The 21,522-nt window shown below is 46.6% G+C and overlaps 1 protein-coding gene across 2 annotated transcripts in view; it reads right to left on the bottom strand.

Moving 5' to 3' along the window:
• The window catches only part of LOC122552249 (ethanolamine-phosphate phospho-lyase-like), a 37,772-nt gene extending 24,184 nt beyond the window's left edge, over positions 1 to 13,588 (bottom strand). For both annotated transcript variants that reach the window (XM_043694936.1, XM_043694942.1), the window contains exons 1-2: positions 13,383 to 13,588; positions 308 to 426 (exon numbers count right to left, since the gene is read on the bottom strand). In XM_043694936.1, the coding sequence (XP_043550871.1) occupies positions 308 to 426; positions 13,383 to 13,441 (178 nt within the window). In that variant the 5' untranslated portion in view covers positions 13,442 to 13,588. The remainder of the gene's footprint in view (positions 1 to 307; positions 427 to 13,382) is intronic.
• Between the last annotated feature and the right edge of the window lie 7,934 nt (positions 13,589 to 21,522).

The raw sequence follows: 21,522 nt of genomic DNA, 5'->3' as shown, positions 1-21,522 counted from the left end.
GCTGTAATTGTACCAACCTCCACCACTTCCTCTAGCAGCTCATTCCATACACACGCCCCTCTCTGCGGGAAAAAGTTGCCCCTTAAGTCCCTTTTAAGTCTTTCCCCCTCACCTTAAACCTTTGCCTACTAGGTTTGGACTCCCCCACCCCAGGGAAAAGACCTTGTCTATTTACCCTATCCATGTCCCTCATAATTTTATAAACCTTTATAAGGTCACCCCTGTTCCTGATTCATATAACTTGGCAATTTTGCCTTAATCTGATGGAATTTTGCAATGTAAGTAGTTAAAAACAGCTGTATCTTACCATGAGCTACATTGTTAATGCAGTCCAAGAACGGTGTGTCATTCTCATCATACATGTACTGGCCCTGGGCACGGATTATCTTGAGCGGGTCCTTTGAATAGAACACCTTGCATGATGGCCTGATCAGAAACAAATGAAAGTGGTCAAAAGGTGAAAAACACTTTTCTGTGGTTCAGTACAAGACAAAGATCTGAATGTTTATAGATTATATAACTTAAAAGTGACCCTTCCCAGTAGTTGGCAAAGGCAATCCTGAGTGCCCATTGACTGTTGATGAGAAAGCTAAAATAATGCTTCAAGTATTAACAATGTGAGTATTAAAGGAACTGGCCACACCTATAATCACTGTTCCTGTAGAATTTATTAGTTGAGATGTTAGCATGATACATTTTGCAATACTGTAAAGTTCAACAAGTTTTATCTAATCAATTAATTTTGAACAGTGGTGATCAAAGGTTTCATGTTTCGAAATCATTTTTTTTGGCCAAGTTGAAACTGAGGGATTAAGAGGCCATTTTAAAAGAATCTGAACTTTTGTGGCCTGGATATTAACAGTGACAGATTATGTAGGGAGGGCTGCAGAATTTCCACTGACAAATTTCAAAGTGTACAATTCCTCACTTGCTATGAAGTTTTAAAATGCTAGGGGGCATGCAAGTAAGGTGAGAGGGGGAAAGTTCAAAGGTTTTTACGCAAATAGTGATAAGAGTCTGGGGTGTGCTGCCAGGGGGTAGTGGAGATAGACACGTTAGGGTGCCAAAGGCACTTTTGGATAAGAACATGAATATGCAAGGAATGGAGAGGTATGAACCAAGGGCAGGCAGAATGGATTAGTTTGGAGTCATGTTCACCACAGCATTGTGGGTCGAAGGGCTCGTTCTTGTGCTGGACAGTTCTATGCTTCACTCTCTTTTTCTTACCAGGTTCTCAAACTGAAATTGGCTGGATTGACAATCTGCTGGGAGGGGAGGAAGAGAGAGAGAGAGAGAGAGAGAGAGAGAGAGAGAGAGAGAGAGAGAAGAGAGCGCGAAGAGAGAGAGAGACAGAGGCAGAAAGAAACTGTGTTTTGGAGCTTGCAAGTCAAATCCACAAACTGGGCCCCTGTTTTCAGTTGCAGTTGGGTCGAGGTGTTGGTGGGAATCGTTAAATCTGATCTCTGACCTCTGTTGTCAGGGGGTGGGGAGGGAAGGTGGCAAAGGGGTGGGGAGATGGAGTGGAAGCGGGAGTGTTGGCTTAGACCCTTTGGGATATTTGAACATGAAAGATGACTGATGGGTGAGAGGTGGAGTGGTGGTGAGAAGTCAGGGTGAAGCACTCGAGTGACTCCTGGCCCACATCGTGCTGTGGAGCTCAGTTACCTTCTTCCCAAAACTGTCCTTGTTTTCAACAAAGATGCCTGGAAAATACAACCAGGCACACAGTTAAACCTCTAACTCACGTTAAACCAGCGATTGTCAGCTGCATGAACAAAATACATTTGCTGACCCTCCCCCACCACCACCATTTAGCAGTCATTGTTGCGTCTCTTTAAAACTGACAAGAGACGCTGGTTGGAGTTGCATTTGACAAGTTTGGAAAAATAAAATTAATCTCTGATCCGGATCCCCATCCACCTCCTTTTGAGGGTTACCAACCAGGATCATAGCCCATTACTAGGGACTTCAAATTGCATAGGATTATCAACTTGGCAGTTCATATATCTGAAGGAACCCAGAACAATAACAATGTTTCAAAATTAGAGCTATGATGAAAATCAGAAAGCACAATTTCACAGAAAGGATGGTGGAAACCAAAGACTGTCTTATTTCCAAAAGGCTGGAGTAATTGAAGTTCACAGGCTGTGATTGCTAGGTTTTTGATGGGGAATGATATCTAAATACTTGAGCAAAGGGCAGTAACTGAAGTTGTGGTACAAATCAGCCATAACTTAGTTAGAAAGTAGTTCAAGAGCCTGATGTTTCATCCTGTTCCTGTCCTACATTGCTCCAAGGACACCATAGAAATAGAATCAGTGGTGGGAGAGAGAAGATATTAGACTTGAATATCAAGGTGCCTATACTGATATATCATTTTACAGACAAAATCATTATCGGCATCGTGAGTGGTCAGCATCCCACACAAATTACTGCTTGTTTCCATCCACAGAGAAGATTTGTGGCTTTCTACGATGAAGCTCTCCCCAAAAAGGGTTATTTTATTTCAGGAGTCCAAGTTATTTCCCTGGACAGGGAAAGTTACACTTGAACCTTCTTGCAGGCTGATTTAGCTTCCATGTTCCAGCCTCCACACTTAATACCAGGTCCACTGAGACCAGGGAACATATAGTGAACTCATCCCCTCTAACCAAATGTGTGGATTGAGGGGGGTACATGCTTCAGCAGAAAGGAAGGTGCATTCCAGAAAATCTTCCCAAAATCGACCAGCACAGGTTGGAAGCTGGTACTCGTGTATCTTAACTTAGTTCCAGGAATTCCACTATTAACTCAGTGGATTGAGATTGCGCTGGATACTAATGTGCTTACTTGTGAAGAGAGGTCTATGAGAAATTTGATTTATGGTGGATATTCTTTTTGTTATTTATTTGTGCCCAGTATGTGTTCCTTGCTGACTGAATGAACACCTATAGTCCATCCTTAATTATCTTTGAGAGCTGGTGGTGAGCTGGCTCCTTAAACCACGAAGATGTTCCAAAGTATTTTTCTGTGTGTTTCATCCTGAAACATCATGGGGAATTCAGTTAGTGTTGGTTTCCTGCATTAAACAGGCAGCATGATCAAAATGCATGTCTGAAAGATGATGGTGATAGGTCAAAGTAGACTTTGGCCTTGAGTCTCAATTGAATTGAATCAATTAACTGTTGATGCCAATTGGTTGGCTGGATACATCATCAGGCCGGATTCCTGATGGAGGGCTCCTGCCTGAAACATCGATTTTCCTGCTCCTTGGATGCTGCCTGACCTGCTTCAGCACCACTCCAATCTTGACTCTAATCTCCAGCACCTATAGTCATAACTTTCGCCTGGCTGGATACATTGTGTATTCAAGGTCTGGAAACCATACAAAAGCCCAGAGAATAATTGACATGAAACAAAAAACATTACAGAATCAAACCTACAGTGCAGAAAGAGGCCATTCAGCCCATTGAGTCTACACCAACCCTCAGAGAGCATCTCACCTCAACCCAAATCCCCAGATGCATGGATTTCTTCCTTTTCATCCTTATTCAGTTCACACATTAAAGACGCACTTGTGAAACTGTCTATAATACTGTTCTTCCCAGAATGGGTATGAAATGAAACAGCAGACTGCTCTCTGTGAAACTCCTTGAATCGGCTATCATTTTGTGCTCAAGCCTCTGGAGGAGGACTGAATGCACAATCTTTGGACTTAAAGAATAGGGCAGCACAGTGGCTCAGTGGTTAGCACTGCTGCCTTTCAGCACCAGGGACCCGGGTTCGATTCCAGCCTCGGGTGACTGTCTGTGTGGGTTTCCTCCGGGTGCTCTGGTTTTCTCCCATAGTCCAAAGATGTGCAGGTCAGGTGAATTGGCCATACTAAATTGCCCATAGTGATAGGTGCGTTAGTAGGGGAATGAGTCTGGGTGGGTTAATCTTCGGAGGGTCAGTGTGGACCTGTTGGGCCGAATGGCCTGTTTCCGCACTGTAGGGAATTTAAGCTAATGCTCCTGACTCAGCCCCAACTGCCCAACTGGTCCCTGTGTCAACACATCAAATAAGCTGACTCTCTAGTGCTGCCTGTGGGAGGTGCTGTCTTTTGGAAGAATTGTTAGACTGAAGCACCATCTGCTCTTTCAGATGACAGACAAGGTCAGTGGCACTACAGCAGGGGAGTTACACATAGCATCCTGGCCAAAATGTACTCCTCAATTAGCAACACCAAACAGATAATCTGGTTATTATTATATTGCTTTTTGATGATGAAATATAGCATCACTTCCAGTGTGCCTTTGGCCATCTGAGGCATTTGACGACAAAAACCTCAACTCTGGCATCAAGTTCATAGCCTATTGGGTAACAGTCAATCATAGGATCCCTACAGTGTGGAAACGGGCCATTTGGCCCAACAAGTCCACACCAACCCTTCAAAGAGTATCCCAGTCAGACCCATTCACCTACCCTATTACTCTACATTTACCCCTGACTAACACACATAGCCGATACATTTCTGAACACTATAGGCAATTTAGAATGGTCAATTCACCTAACCTGCACATCTTTGGATTGTGGGAGGAAACCGGAGCACCCAGAGAAAACCTGAGAGAATGTGTAAACTCCACACAGATAATCGCCCGAGGTTGGAATCAAAACCAGGTCCCAGGTGTTGTGAGGCAGCAATGCTAACCACTGAGCTACTGTGCCACCCTTAACAGTGCCACCTGTCCTTCTGTGTGTGTCAAACCTATGGAAAATAGAGAGCAGACATCTCTTAGGAGAAAAAGTGCAAGCTATTCTTCTGCAAAATCCTGTGAATCCACTGACAGGATAGGTGCTTCAATATCAGGGTCTTCTTTCTGACCAACATCCCCAGCATCGAGGCACTGGGTACAGTCAATCAGATGTACCACATCATTCCATTCCACAATGGGCCACATCATTCAACTTTCCTAACTCAGGACTTTCCAAGTGAACTTTCTACTCCAAGCTTCATCACAGCAAGCAGTTACCAGACAGAGGAAATGCTTCAAGAACATCCTCAAAACCTCTGAAATAATATAACAGCACCTCTGACTCAATGGAATCTCCTGTCCAAGTCTGTCCAAACTGGAGAAGAGAGATCTGGGAAGATGTCAAAGAAACATAGAAAATAGGAGTTGGGGTAGACCATCAGGCTTTTTGATTGTCAAACCATTCAATATGAATTCAACTCAGTGCCCAGTTACTATGTTTTTTTCATATTCATTCATGGGAAGAGGACATCATTGATTAGGCCAACATTTGTTGCCCATCCCAGAGGGTAGTTAAGAATCAACCACCTGCTGGAGTGACATGCAGGTCAGACCAGGTAAGATGGCAGTTTCCTTCCCTAAAGGACATTAGTGAACCAGATGGGTGTTTCCAACATTTAACAATGGGTTCATGGTCATCATTAGTAGGTTAGAAGTTCGGCACAACATCGTGGGCCGAAGGGCCTGTTCTGTGCTGTATTGTTCTATGTTCTATGTTCTAAAGGACATTAGTGAACAGATGGGTGTTTCCAACATTTAACAATGGGTTCATGGTCATCATTAGACTATTAATTCCAGAATTTTACTGAATTCAAATTCCACCATTTGCTGTGGCAGGATTTGAACCCAGATTCCCAGAGCTTGACCTGCATCATTGAACTGTTAATCCACAGACAATACCACTAGCCACCAGCTCCCCTGCTCCTCCACTTTCTCCCCATACCTTTTGATTCTTTTAATCCTAAGAATCATATCTAACTCCTTCTAGAAAACATTTAATGTTTTGACCTGTCTAGTCCTGTTAGAATGTTAAAGGTTTCTATGAGATTGCTCCCCCCACCCCCATTCTTCAACATCTCGTGAATATAGTCCCAATTGATCCAGCCTCTCTTCAGATTTCAATCCTGCCATCCCAGGCTTCAACCAGGAGGCTGGAAGAACACAGCAGGCCAGGCAGCACCAGGAGGTGGAGAAGTCAACGTTTTGGGTGTAACCCTTCTTCAGGGTGGGTGTTAGGGGAGATGCAGATTGGGTGGGGGGGTGGGGGAGGTTAGTGAGATAGGGATAGGTTGAGGGTATGACCTGGTTGGTCGATGGAGGAATGAATCCGGTTGGTGGCTGGAAGGAAGGGTTGGTCAGAGGAATGGAAGGGAGAGTGATGGGCTGGGAAGGGAGGTTCGAAATCTCCGAGGCCGAACAGTCTGTCCTCAGGAAAGGGCTCACATTCCTGCCCCAGCAATCCTCAATGAATCCCGTACCCACCACACAGTAAATTACCTGGCACTCTGGGTCCTAAGCAGACCCTTTGCAAAAATACACTAAACTGCTACATACCTGCTCCACAGGGTCCTGGAAGGATCACTTAACTGGGAGCAGTCAGAATCCATTCCACCAGACTACCGGACCACTCAAATGTAAGAAACCTGCGAGGAAGCGGGGTAAGTGTGCCGGCCTGCTAGTAAGACTGAGACTATGCGGTTTCAAGACCCCCCCTTCCTAGCTTACTCCGAGCAAATGTACAATCTCTGGAGAACAAGATGGATGAACTCAGATCACGGCTCAGCTTCCAGCATGAACTGCGGGACTGCTGCACACTCTGCTTCACAGAAACCTGGCTCAACCCAACCCTTCCCGACTGTGCATTTCAGGCTGATGGCTTTTCTATCCATCGTATGGACCACACAGCGTCCTCAGGTAAGTCAAAGGGGAGAGGGGTTTGCTTTTTAATCAACAACTTGTGGTCCACGGACATTGCAACCCTGGGCAGCCATTGCTCCCCAAACCTCGAACTCCTCACCATGTGTCACCCCTTCTATCTACCACGGGAATTTACCGCTGCTATACTAACTGCTGTGTACATACCGCCACAAGCAAAGGTTGAAGAAGCTCTGGATGTGCTGTACTCAGCCACTAACACCCTGGAGACGGAACACCCCGAAGCCCTGTTTATTGTAGCTGGTGACTTCAATTAACCAATCTAAGGAAAGTGTTGCCCAAGTACCACCAGAACATTACCTGCCCCACCAGGGACCCGAACATTTTTGACCACATCGCTCCATTCCCTGCCCTCATTTCGGGAACTCCAACCACAATGCTATGTTTCTTCTCCTGGCTTATAGGCAAAAGCTCAAGCAGGCGACCCCCTCGTGGATACAGGTTCAGTGCTGGTCGGAGGAAGCAGAGGATCAACTCCAGTGCTGTCTGGAATTAGCTGATTGGGTCATGTTCAAATAGTCCGCAGGTACCTTGGACAAGTACGCCACCATCGTCACAGACTTTATCAGCAAGTGTATGGAGGACTGTATACCAAGGAAGTCAATCTGGGTGTTCCCAACAGGAAACCCTGGATGAATCAGGACATACAGAACCTGCTAAGAGCCAGATGTGAGGCCTTCAGATCAGGAGACCCACTCCAATATAAGGAATCCAAGTATGACCTTCGCAGAGCCATTAAGACAGCCAAGGACCAATACCGATCCAAAACTAGAGACCCAGACAGACACCCAGCAACAATGGCAAGGACTGAATGACATCACAGGTTCTAAAAAGAGACAGTGCAAGATAGCTGACAATGACATATCCCTCTCAGATCATCACAATGCCTTCTATGCTCGCTTGAGCAGAGTTTCGGCGGAGAGGTAGCAACTATTTTGACAAGTCCTGACGAACCTGTCCCAACAGTCACTGCATCAGAGGTCAGATCAGTTTTCCTTTGTGTGAATCCAAGGGAGGCGATGGGACCAGACGGAATACCAGGCCGTGCTCTCAGAGCATGCGCAGATCAACTGGCAGAGGTCTTCTCAGACATCTTCAACCTCTCCCTGCAGCAGGCCACTGTCCCTGCCTGTTTCAAGAGAGCCAACATCATCCCTGTGCCTAAGAAGGCTCATGCAGCATGTCTCAATGACTACCGCCCAGTGACCCTAACATCGGTGGTCATGAAGTGCTTTGGAAGGCTGGTCATGGCATTAATCAACTCCAGCCTCCTCACTACTCTTGACCCACTCCACTTTCCCTATCGGACCAACAGATCCACGTTAGATGCCATATCACTTGCCCCTCACTCCTCCCTAGAACATCTTGACACCAAGAACAGCTACGTAAGAATCCAACTCATTGAAGGCTGAACTGCAGTCAACACTATTATCCCCTTGAAATTGATTACTGAACTTAGTGATCTCAGATTAAGCCCCACTCTCTGCAACTGGATCCTCTGTTTCCTGACCCACAGGCCAAAATCAGTGAAGATTGGGGACAATATTTCATCTTCACAAACACTCAACACTGGAGCCTCCCAGGGGTGCATACTCAACCCCCAATTGTATTTACTGTATATCCATGACTGCGTTGCCAAATACCAGACTAATGCCATTTACAAGTGCACTGATGACACCACCATAGTCGGTTGAATCTCAGAATGCGACGAAACAAAATACAGACAGGAAGTGGAAGGCCTGGAAAAATGGTGCACTGAGAACAACCTAGCTCTCAATGCCAGCAAAACCAAGGAAATCATTCAGTGGGGTGTTACTCATGCCCCCCCTACACACTAACAGCACAGGGGTGGAACGAGTCAAACTCCTGGGAGTGGTTATCCACAACAAGCTTTCTTGGACTGTTCATGTGGATGCACTGGTTACAAAGGCCCACCAACATCTCTTCTTCCTCAGGCAGCTGAGGAAATTTGGCATGACAGTGAATACTCTTGCCAACTTTTGTAGGTGCGCCATTGAGAGCATTCTGTCTGGATGTATCACTACCTGGTATGGCAACTGTACCATTTGAGATCGGAGATTACAGAGAGTGGTGAACTCGGCCCGGACAATCAGAAAGGCCAACTTCCCATCTATAGAATCCATCTACCAGGCCCCCTGTCAAGGAAAGGCTGCCAGCATTCTCAAAGATCCATCCCACCCTGGCTATGCTTTTCTACAACCTCTACCATCGGGGAGAAGGTACAGAAGCCTGAACACACGCACCAGCCGGTTTTGTAGCAGTTTCTACTCTACTGTTGTTAGAATACTGAATGGACTCACAAACTCTTAACATTCACCTGTACCTGTGTTTTGGTTCTTGCCACTCTTTACCTATTACTTACTTATTGATGCTATTTAACTCTGTGACCTGCCTGTATTGCTCGCAAGACAAAGCTTTTCACTGTGTCTCGGTACATGTGACAATAAATTCAATTCAATTCAATCCACCTGGTCACCCCTCCATCAGCCTCGTGCCTGCCCTAGATCTCTTCATTGCTGATTGTTCACGTGACAGCGGCTGCCTCAATTTCTCCACCCCTACTCCCCACCCACTCCAACCTCGCCCCCTCCAAATGTGCAGTGCTTCACTCTCTCCGCACCAATCCCCGGTTCACCATTAAACCTGCTGACAAAGGCAGGGCGGGGGGGTAGTCTGGAGGATGGACCTTTATGTTGCAGAGGCTGAGCGCCAGCTCTCCGACACTCTACCTTCCCCGGCCCATGACCCTGCCGCGACCCATCAGACCACGATTACTCGCACTGTCCGTGCTCTCACTGCTTCCAGTGATCTCCCCTCCACTGCCTCCAACTTATTGTCCCCCAGGCCCACACCGTTTGGTTCTACCGACTCCCCAAGATCCACAAGCCCAACTACCCCGGCCGACTCATCATCTCGGCATGCTCGGGCCCCCCGAACTCATCTTGTCCTACCTCGACTCCATCCTCTCCCCCATGGTACAGGCACGTCCCACCAACTTCCACAACTCCAACCATTCCCTTCACCTCTTCAGTAACCTCCCGTTCCCCAGCCCCCAGCGCTTTATCTTCACACATGGACATGCAGTCATTGTACACGTCCATACCCCATAAGGCCCTCAGCTTCTTCCTCTCCAACAAACCCATCCAGTCTCCGTCCACCAATACCCTCCTCCGCCTTGCCAAACTAGTCCTCACCCTCAATAACTTTTCCTTTAACTCTTCCCATTGTCTCCAAATCCAGGGGATGGCCATGGGCACTCAGATGGGCCCTAGCTACACCTGCCTCTTTGTCGGCTATGTTGAATGGTCCCTCTTCAGTACCTACACAGGCACTGTGCACCAACTGTTACATCGATGACTGCAATGGCGCAATGTCCTGCAACCAGGCTGAACTGGAACAGTTCATCGACTTCGCCAACAACTTCCACCTCGCCCTCAAATTCATTTGGTCCATTTTGGACACCTCCCTCCCCTTTCTTGACCTCTCCATTTCCATCTTTAGTGACAGTCTCCAGACGGACGTTTGGTGGGCGGCACGGTGGCACAGTGGTTAGCACTGCTGCCTCACAGAGACCCGGGTTCAATTCCCGCCTCAGGCGACTGACTGTGTGGAGTTTGCACGTTCTCCCCGTGTCTGCGTGGGTTTCCTCTGGGTACTCCGGTTTCCTCCCACAGTCCAAAGATGTGCAGGTCAGGTGAATTGGCCATACTAAATTGCCTGTAGTGTTAGGTAAGGGGTAAATGTAGGGGTAGGGGTATGGGTGGGTTGCGCTTCGGCGGGTCGGTGTGGACTTGTTGGGCCGAAGGGCCTGTTTCCACACTGTAATATAATCTATAAACCCACAGACTCCCATAACTATGGACTACATCTCCTCCCACCCCACATCCTGCAAGAACGCCATCCCGTTCTCCCAGTTTCTCTGACTCCACTGCATCTGCTCAGATGAGGAGATATTCCACTCCCAAACATTCCAGATGTTCACCTATTTTGAACAATATGCTTGATGCGTGAGAGCTTGCTGTGTGTAAACTGACTGTCACATTTCCTGCATTACACTCTTTCTAAATCTTTCATTGGCTGCACAGTGTTACCAGGCATCTAAAAGTCTGAAAGGCACTATATAAATGGACAATTTAAAAAAACACTCAGGTGCTGCCTGGGATCCTGAACATTTGCAGTTATTTTTACTTCTATAATTTGTGTTTCCCAGTCTGTTAAATACAGATGTTCCTCCATGTGTAGTCCTGCCACCCTTTTTATGAGCACAGTAGCTCCTTATCTCCAATACCTTCCAATTCAGGTGAAAGCTCATCACCCAGGAACTTTGACTCTGTTTGTCTCTCTTCTTCCCGGTATAACTGGAGGCCAAGTCTTTAAGTGTATTTGAGTCAGAGATAGGTTCCTGATTAGTAAGGAGATCAAGGGTTACTGGGAGAAATTGAGAAACATATCAGCCAAGAATTGAATGGCAGAGCAGAAATGGCTTAATTCTGCTCCTATATCTTACAGTCTAATGTGGAACCCACATTAAACGGTGTCGTTGAAATGAGAAGATGTACACTGAAGAGCTAGACAGATATGTCAGGGCTAAGAGAGAGGATCACGTGTTACATAAGGAGGATGGGCGGGGATTTCTGTGGAACATACCTGTCAGGCAAAATGACCTTTTCCCTGCGCTGTAAATTTTATATAAGGTTATTCTACACCACACCCGTGTGACCCACTGTTTCTATCACCCCACCCCATTGGATCCCTCACCGAGCTGTTGATGAAGGCACCGAAGCGAAAGCTGCTCACTCAGGGAGAAAGGCTACACCAGCAACAAGTCTGCAGGGACAGTCAGGGGCAGTGGAAAGAAATGTGACAGATGCTGAATACAAGGCAAAAGAACCACGGATGCTGGAAACCAGAAACAAAAACGTGAAATTGCTGGAAAAACAAAGCGATTTTTGTTCTGAGGAAGGGTTGCTGGACCCAAAGTGGGAACTCTGACTTCTCTCGAACAGATGCAGCCACACCTGCTGAGCTTTTCCAGCAGCTTCTGGGTTTTTTGTTGCTATTGACTGACACAGAGTTGGAAATGCAGCAGCAGCAGCTTCCCGGAGGGTCAGGGTCAGGGTCAAACCCCAGGACAGCACCTTCCCGGAGGGAGGGATAGGGACAGGGTCAAACCCCAGGACAGCAGCTTCCCATAGGGAGGGTCAGGGTCAGGGTCAGGGTCAAACCCCAGGACAGCACCTTCCCGGAGGGAGGGATAGGGACAGGGTCAAACCCCAGCACAGCACCTTCCTGGAGGGTCTGGGTCAGGGTCAAACCCCAGGCCAGCACCTTCCCGGAGGGTCAGGGTCAGGGTCAAACCCCAGGCCAGCACCTTCACGGAGGGAGGGATAGGGACAGGGTCGAACCCCAGGACAGCAGCTTCCCGGAGGGACAGGGTCAGGGTCAAACCCCAGGACAGCACCTTCCCGGAGGGAGGGACAGGTTCAGGGTCAAACCCCAGGACAGCAGCTTCCCGAAGGGGCAGGGTCAGGGTCAAACCCCAGGACAGCACCTTCCCGGAGGGAGGGACAGGGTCAGGGTCAAACCCCAGGACAGCAGCTTCCCATAGGGAGGGTCAGGGTCAGGGTCAGGGTCACACCCCAGGACAGCAGCTTCCTGGAGGGAGGGACAGGGTCAGGGTCAAACCCCAGGACAGCACCTTCCCGGAGGGAGGGACAGGGTCAGGGTCAAACCCGAGGACAGCAGCTTCCCGGAGGGAGGGACAGGGTCAGGGTCAAACCCCAGGACAGCACGTTCCCAGAGGGAGGGACAGGGTCAGGGTCAAACCCCAGGACAGCACGTTCCCAGAGGGAGGAACAGGGTCAGGGTCAAACCCAAGGACAGCAGTTTCCCAGCAGGGTCAGGGTCAAACCCAAGGACAGCAGTTTCCCAGAGGGAGGGACGGGGTCAGGGTCAAACCCCAGGACAGCAGCTTCCCGGAGGGAGGGACAGGGTCAGGGTCAAACCCGAGGACAGCAGCTTCCCGGAAGGTCAGGGTCAGGGTCAAACCCCAGGACAGCAGCTTCCCGGAGGGAGGATCAGGGTCAGGGTCAAACCCCAGGACAGCAGCTTCCCAGAGGGAGGGACAGGGTCAGGGTCAAACCCCAGGACAGCAGCTTCCCGGAGGGAGGGACAGGGTCAGGGTCAGGGTCAAACTCCGGGACAGCAGATTCCGGAGGGTCAGGTTCAGGGTCAAACCCCAGGACAGCACGTTCCCAGAGGGAGGGACAGGGTCAGGGTCAAACCCAAGGACAGCAGTTTCCCAGAGGGAGGGACGGGGTCAGGGTCAAACCCCAGGACAGCAGCTTCCCGGAGGGAGGGACAGGGTCAAACTCCGGGACAGCAGATTCCGGAGGGTCAGGTTCAGGGTCAAACCCTAGGACACCAGCTTCCCGGAGGGAGGGACAGGGTCAGGGTCAAACCCCAGGACAGCAGCTTCCCGGAGGGTGGGACAGGGTCAGGGTCAAACCCCAGGACAGCAGCTTCCCGGAGGGAGGGACATGGTCAGGGTCAAACCCCAGGACAGCAGCTTCCCGGAGGGTCAGGGTCAGGGTGAAACCCCAGGACAGCAGCTTCCTGACACCATCACTGCCGCCGTAGCTGCAGAGTACTCACCCGATGTGTTTGTGGCGGAGCTGGATGGTCTGCTGTTTGCTGAACAGCTCAGTGGCCATTCCGACAGTGTCTGGAGTCTGGCGATGTCAGCCACAGCTTCAGGGGGTCTCCTCTGATCCAGCAGCTCCCGCGATTCCTGTCCGGTCAAGTCCCCACTTGCGGAACAGCACTCCCTGCTCCCCCTCTCTCTGAGAGCCTGACAGTATTGTTCCTTTTATAGTTTCTGGTAAACAGGTTTGTCACGTGTGTTGAACTGGAGCTTGATGCTTTCACTGCTCCCTCCTCCCGCCTGGGCTGTTTTTGTTCCTAATGCTTCCCAATGCTGCCATCCCGCCAGCTTCAGGACGGGCCTGTAAACCTTTTGCTAATATTGACACACACACACAAGGCTGGTCAGCGAACCGAAGGCTTTCAGAGCCCGATATCAGTCAACACACGCATGAGAGAAATAACTTACTGGGAAGTCAAACCAATCACATACACTGTTATCAGAGAGAGAGAAAAACACTTTTAACACGTGAATCTGGAGATCCCAACAGTTGTTCTTCAAAAGGTATTGTTTGGAAAATGCTTTGAGAAGTCCGATAATCCTGAAGACTATTACATAAATTCAAACCTTTCACCCGCTAAAACTTCCAGAAACTCAGGGTTGCTCGACTTTCACCTTCATTTCCGTTTGCTTTGTTCATAGCCTTCTGAAAGTTGCACCTTTCTTTCACCAGTTCCTGACCTCTTTCTGGGAGAGCACATCACTAAAACATTTTTAAAATGTACTTAAATAAAATTGAAAACTTGACTCAAACATACTGTTCAAAAATATTTAGAGCTTATTGCTTCTGGCTTAATTGTTCAAAAAACAAACAAACAAACCAGCACTTCTGTGGTAAAGATCATTTCTAAAAAAAGTTGAAGTAACAACTTAATTTCGAAAAGGTACTTTTGTTTCCAAGGAAGTTTTTCCTTCATTGAATGCATACATAATGCAGTAAGGCATTGCAATGGAGTCTCAGAGATATTGCTGAAAAGGAAGATTATTATTTCTACATGAAAACTTCCACATGCATTGTGGAAAATTACATTGGTATGTTCTGTATACAAAAGCAAACAAATTTGAACTGACTAATTATTGTCTTTTCAGTCTATTGTCAGCCATCAGCAAAGTGATAGAGAGTAATCAACAGTGCTATCAAGCAGCACTTGCTTTGCAATAACCTGTCCATTGACACTCAGTTTGGGTTCTGCCAGGGTCACTGTGCTCCTGACACCATTACAGCCTTGGTCCAAACATAGACAAAAACGCTGGGCTAAAGAGCTGAGGTGAGAGTGACAGCCTTTGACATCAAGTAGCATTTGACTGAGTATGGAAATCAATGAGCCCTATCAACACCAGAGTCAAGGGGATTCATTGGAAAACTCTCACTGGTGGAGTCATACATAGCACAAAGGAAGACAGTTGTGGCGTTTGGAGGTCAATCATCTTAGCTGGAGTTCCTCATTGTAGTGTGCTAGGTCCAACCATCTTCTGTTTCACAAACAACCTTCCCTCCATCATAAGGTCAGAAGTGGAGATATTTGCCGATGATTGCACAATGTTCAGCACCATTTGCAACACCTCAGATACTGAAGCAGTCCATGTTCAATGCAGCAAGACCTTGACAATATCCAGGTGTGGGCTGATAAGTGGAAAGTAAAATTTGCTGCACACAAGTACCAGACAATGACCATCCGCAACAAGAGAGAATCTAATCATCAACCCTTGTTGTTCAATGGCATTACAATCACCTTAAACCCCACCATCAACGTCCTGGGAGTAACCACTGAGTAGACACTGAACTGAACCAGTTACATAAATTCTGTGGCTACAAGAACAGGTCAAACGCTAGAAATTCTGCAGCAAATAACACATCTCCTGACTCCCCAAAACTGCCCACCATTTACAAGGCACAATTGGTGGAATGTGGTTGAATACTCCCCACTTTCCTGTATGGGTGCAGCTCCAACAACACTCAAGAAGCTTGACACCAGACAAGACAAAGCAGCTTGCTTCATTGGCACCACACTCATCACTTTCAGCATTCATTCCCTTCAAGACTGACGCATAGTGGCGGCAATGTGTACCATCTACAACTTGCAGTAACTCACCAAGACTGCCCGACAACACCTTCCAAACCTGCAATGTTTAATAGTAGAAGGAAAAGGGCAGCAGGAGACACCTGTGCTTGCAAGTGCCCCTCCAAGTCACACAGCATTCTGACCTGGAATTATATCAGATATCCTCCACTATCACTGGATCAACAATTTGAGCTCTTCCTAATGGTGCAGTTCCTCATGAACCAGTGGCCCAAGGACTGATGGCTCGAAGGCAGCTTGCCAACACCTTACCCATGGCAATTCAGGATGGGCAAAAAAGCTATCCCAGCCAGCAATGTCCAGGAATAGAAAACAATCTCTTTCTTCATACAATGCACTGAATTTCCCAATACCACTGCTCTCAAGAACATGGTTGCCTTTTTCTGAAATTATGTGGTCTTTTATCCTCCTTCTTTGAAGATACATGCAATGGATTTTATTCTTCTCAACCTGAGCAATAATCTGACAGAAGTATAAACCTACCTGATGTTAGTCTCACTAAAAATTCTGGAGGACAGTGAATCCATCCTGCTAGATTTTTGACTGGCCAGTGAAAGCAAAAAGAAACCACACGAAGTGAGATATGAACCTATCTTTTTTTCTGAACAGTATTTGGTGAGCTTATGTGTAAGTCTACAAATTCTTCTTAAGGAGATTCATCTCAAATTTAAAAGTGTGAAGGATCATGAATAAGGATCTTTAATAATGTATAATTAATTATCTTTGAGCACAAAGGAAACCTTATTGAGTGTATAAGGGGTTAATTATTTCCCTTCCTCTTTAAGTACCCACTGAGAAGCTCAACTTCCTTTCTCAGCTGTACAAAAACAGCGCAAGCACTAATTCATTGCTTTTAAGGGACAATTTGTTTCCATGTACATGGATTAGTGAAGGGATTACTGTCTTCAAGAGTTCCTGCTCTCGATTAAAATTGAATAACATCAGTTGGAAATGTTTGGATGAAAGATCTGGGAGGAGAAAGGATCATGCTCAGCCTTCAGCCATGCCAAAATGAATGACTTGCTCATAAGTATCCAGAACAGCACGAGAGAAGGATGCCAGATTGTGAGAAGGAGGACCAGGTTGCTGCCACTAATGTAGCCATGTTTAGTATGACACATTGCCAGATAGAAGGAAAGGCTAGAGGAAGTCTAAATGGAAAGGAAATTGGCAAAACTAATCTGCCTCCTATGTTTAGAAAATAATTCTGCAATTTCAGCAAATTTGACTCATAACAAAGAACAAGTAATTAACCCATTATAAAATGGACTGTGCAGTCTTTGCTAAGTTATAGCAGTGCCATCGAGCCATTATGGCATATTCAGTCCACGCTGACTCTCTAAAGAACAGTCCAGTCAGTCTAACTGTTCACTCTATGTCCCAGGCTCTGCAATTTCAGCTCCCTCAAGGGCCCATTGAATTTCCTTCTGAAGTGATGGCTCACCTGCATATTCCAGCACCTGCATAGGCAGTGAGTTCCAGGTCATTGCCATTTTCTGGATGGAAGCATGCTTATTCCTATTTCCCTATACCCCTTCCCAAAAAAATTTAGATATATATCCCATGCCCATCTTATTGGAACAACATTTAGAGCCATAGAGATGTACAGCACAGAAACAGCCCCTTTGGTCCAACCCATCCATGCCGACCAGATATCCCAACCCAATCTAATCCCACCTGCCAGCACCTGGCCAATATCCCTCCAAACCCTTCCTATTCATAGACCCATCCAAATACCTCTTAAATGTTGCAATTGTACCAGCCTCCACCACTTCCTCTGGCAGCTCATTCCATACACGTACCACCCTCTGTGTGAAAAAGTTGCCCCTTAGGTCTCTTTTATATCTTTCCCCTCTCACTCTAAACCAATTGCCCTCTAATTCTGGACTCCCCGACCCCAGGGAAAAGACTTTGCCTATTTATCCTATCCATGCCCCTCATAATTTTGTAAACCTCTATAACGTCTCTCCTCAGCCTCCGATGCTCCATGGAAAACAGCCCCAGCCTGTTCAGCCTCTCCCTGTACGTCAGATCCTCCAAACCTGGCAACATCCTTGTAAATCTTTTCTGAACCCTTTCAAGTTTTACAACGTCTTTCCGATAGGAAGGAGACCAGAATTGCATGCAATATTCTAACAGTGGCCTAACCAATGTCCTGTACAGCCGCAACATGACCTCCCAACTCCTGTACTCAATACTCTGACTAATAAAGGAAAGCATACCAAATGCCTTCTCCACTATCCTATCTACCTGCAACTCCACTGTCAAGGAACTATGAACCTGCACTCCAAGGTCTCTTTGTTCAGCAACACTCTCTAAGACCTTACCATTAAGTGTATAAGTCCTGCTAAGATTTGCTTTCCCAAAATGCAGCACCTCACATTTATCTGAGTTAAACTCCATCTGCCACTTCTCGGCCCATTGGCCCATCTGATCAAGATCCTGTTGTAATCTGAAGTAACCTGTCCCTTTGTTTGACTCCAGATTCTAACTCTAACATCATCTTGTAGACCGAGTGTTTGTACACAGACACCTGGCCTACCTCATTCCCCAATGTCCAATCCAGCAATGTATCCTTCCTAGTTGGATCAAGAACCAGCCAAGGATATTGCCCTTGACAGGAACTGCTGCATGCGTAGGATACTAGGATCTGAGAAGTGCTAGAAGATGCCGCTAGAGGTCAGGAACAGGATTCTATAGAGTTTGCTTCAGTATTTGGAAGACAGTCAGGATGCACCGTGTGAATTAGCTGTGATTTTTCGAATGTGGTCACAGTGGTGATTCTGGAAGAACTTAATGTCATCACTTACCAGGAAGAGCTATTCTGCCTCATATGATATGGTGGTTACAAGAGAGCAGTATTACTCTCTCGTAGGAATAAAGTAGCAGGAGTAGGCCATTCAGTCACTCAAGCCCTGCTATTCTACATCATGAATGACCATCCACCTCAACACCATATTCCTGTGTTATGTTCACATTCTTTGATAAAATTAGGAACAAGAATTCTATCAATTTCTCTCTTGAACTTACATAATGAGTGAAGTCCTCTGGGATAGAGAAGTCCAGATTCACCACCCTCTCAGTGAAGAAGCTCCGACACGGCTTGCTTTTAATCTGTGGCTGTGTCGCCTGGCTCTCGATCCCACGACTAGGGGAAGCATCCTTTGAACATCTCTTCTGTGCATGCTTTTATGAATTCTGCAAACTTCTTTGAGGTCGCTTCTCATTCTTCTAAACTACAGAGAGTACAAGCGCAGTATTCTCAATCTCACCTCCTGAGACTGTCCCACCATCTTGGGAATCAGTCTGATGATTGTCAGCTGCACCACCCCCACACCAAATGTAACCTCCCCCAACTCGGAGACCAGAACGACACACAATACTCTGGGGGCAGTCTCACCAGCATGCTGTACAATTCAATTCTTTTGCTCCTGTACTCTAGCCATCTTGTGATCAATGCTACCATAGCATTTATATTCTTTATTTGCTTTAGCAACTTCAGAGACACTTTTAATCAAATTACTCTGTGTCAGAAACAACTGGATGCTCAGACAACTGCCACAGAGGCCAGAGATTTCAAAGTGACCCAGCACTGTCTCAACAAGCCTTCAGGATTACTGCTGGCCGGGCCATGGCTAGGATGGACATGGATGATAAAGGTCAGGATCCTTTGGTTCAACCCCCCCCACACCCCTAAAGCAGCTCTGTTGCTGAAAACCACACAAGGCCACCAGCCCTTAGGGGACCTATCATGAACCTCAGCAGATTCATCTCAGGCCTACGTGGTGGATAGTCTCCTAGTGTGAAGAGGCTGATGGACACACAGAGACAGCCACCTGATATCAGTATAACTGAGCTAGTAGTGGGACAAATCACTTGACTTGGCTACAGCACAGACTCATAAGAACATAAGAACTAGGAGCAGGAGTAGGCCGCCTGGCCCTTCGAGCCTGCTCCGCCATTCAATAAGATCATGGTTGATCTTTGTGGCCTCAGCTCCACTTACCCGCCCTCTCATTGTATCCCTTAATTCCTTTACTGTTAAAAAAAAAATGTCTTAGCTTTAAAAATGTTTACTGAAGTAGCGTCAACTACTTCCCTGAACAAGGAATTCCATAGATTTATAACCATCTGGGCGAAGACGTTCTTTCTTGATTCAGTCTTAAATCTGGTCCCCCCAATTTTGAGGCCATGCTCTCTTGTCCTAGTTTCACCTGCCAATGGAAACATCCTCTCTACTTCTATCTTCTCTATTCCGTTCATAATTTTATGTTTCTGTATGCTACCCTCCCCATTCTTCTGAATTCCAATGAATATAATGCCAGTTTACTCAGTCTTTTCTCATAAGCCAACCCTCTCAACTCCAGGATCAACCTAGTGAACCTTCTGAACCCTCTCCAGTGCTAGTACATCCTTTCTCAAGTAAGGAGACCAACAGTGCACACAGTACTCCAGGTGTAGCCTCACCAGCACCTTGTACAGCTGCAACATAACCTCACTGCTTTTAAAGCCAATCCCTTTAGCAATGAAGGAGAAAATTCCATTTGCCTTCCTAAATACTTCTTGTACCTGCAGACCAACCTTCTGTGATTCATGCACAGGTCCCTCTGCAACTGTTTACCATTAAAACAATAATCTTTTTTACTGGTACGCCTCCCAAAATGGATGACCTCACATTTATTACCATTGTATTCCATCTGCCAGACCTTTGCCCACTCACTCAAAGTATCTATGTTCCTCTGCGAAGTTTCACAGTCCTCTGCAGACTTTGCTCTGCCACTTATCTTAGTGTCATTTGCAAACTTTGATATACTGCACACGGTCCCCAACTCCAAATCATCTATATAAATTGTGAATAATTGCGGTCGACCAGCTGCCGCACAAGAGGCTGCTGTGTAAGATAACGATGCATGGCGTTACAGGTAAAGGATTAGCTTGGATAGGGGATTGGTTGACTAACAGAAAGCAAAGAGTGAGGGATAAATGAATGCTATTCTGACTGGCAATCAGTGACAAGGCTTTTTGGAAATCTAGGTACACCACATCCACTGGGTCCCCGTTGTCCACCCTGCTCGTAATGTCTTCATAGATGTCCAAAAGATGACCTGCCCTTCATGAACCCATGCTGCGTCTGTCCAGTGTGACAATTTCTATTGAGATTTTGGATGTAGGTTTGCTCGCTGAGCTGAAAGGTTCATTTCCAGACGTTTCATTACCTTACTAGGTAACATCTTCAGTGGACCTCATGCAAAGCAATGCTGAAAATTCCGGTTTTCTATTTATATGTAATCTTCTCCATTACAGAGTTAAGCTCACTGGTCTGTAATTCCCCATCTTTTACCGACCACCTTTTTTAAACAGTGGCATCACATTTGCTGTTTTCTAATCTGCTGGGACTGCCCCAGAGCCCAGTGAATTTTGGAAAATTACCACCAGTGTACCTGCTATTTCTCCCGCCATCTCTTTTAGTAACCTGGGATGCATTCTATCTGGGCCAGCAACTTGTCTGTCCTTAGCTCCATTAGCTTGCCCAACACTACCTCTTCTGTGATAATGATTGTTTCCAGGTCCACCTACCTTCGTCTCTTTGTCAATTGCTGGCATGTTATTAGTGTCCTCCACTATGAAGAGTGACACAAAATACCTGTTCAATGCCTCGGCCATTTCATCATATCCCATAACTAAATGCCCCTTCACATCTTCTAAAGGACCCAACATTTACTTTAGCCATTCTTTTTTGTTTTGTGAAGACACCTTTGTTATCTGTCTTTACATTTTGTGCTAGTTTTTTCACATGTTCTATCTTACTTTTCTTTATAGCTCTTTTTGTGGCTTTCTGTTGACCTTTAAAGTTTTCCCAATCTTCTAGTTTAATGCTTTTTGGCCACTTTGTATGCCTTCTCTTTCAATTTGTTAGCCTCCCTTCTTTCCTTAGACACCCATGGCAGATTTCCCCTTTTCATACAGTCTTTCCTTTTCACTGGAATATACTTTTGCTGAGCACTTTGAA

This window comes from Chiloscyllium plagiosum, chromosome 1 (genome assembly GCF_004010195.1).
Source record: "Chiloscyllium plagiosum isolate BGI_BamShark_2017 chromosome 1, ASM401019v2, whole genome shotgun sequence".
NCBI classification, from domain to species: domain Eukaryota; kingdom Metazoa; phylum Chordata; class Chondrichthyes; order Orectolobiformes; family Hemiscylliidae; genus Chiloscyllium; species Chiloscyllium plagiosum.
The sequence above is the reverse complement of the archived record's forward strand: the minus strand, read 5'-3'. Positions and strand labels throughout refer to the sequence as shown.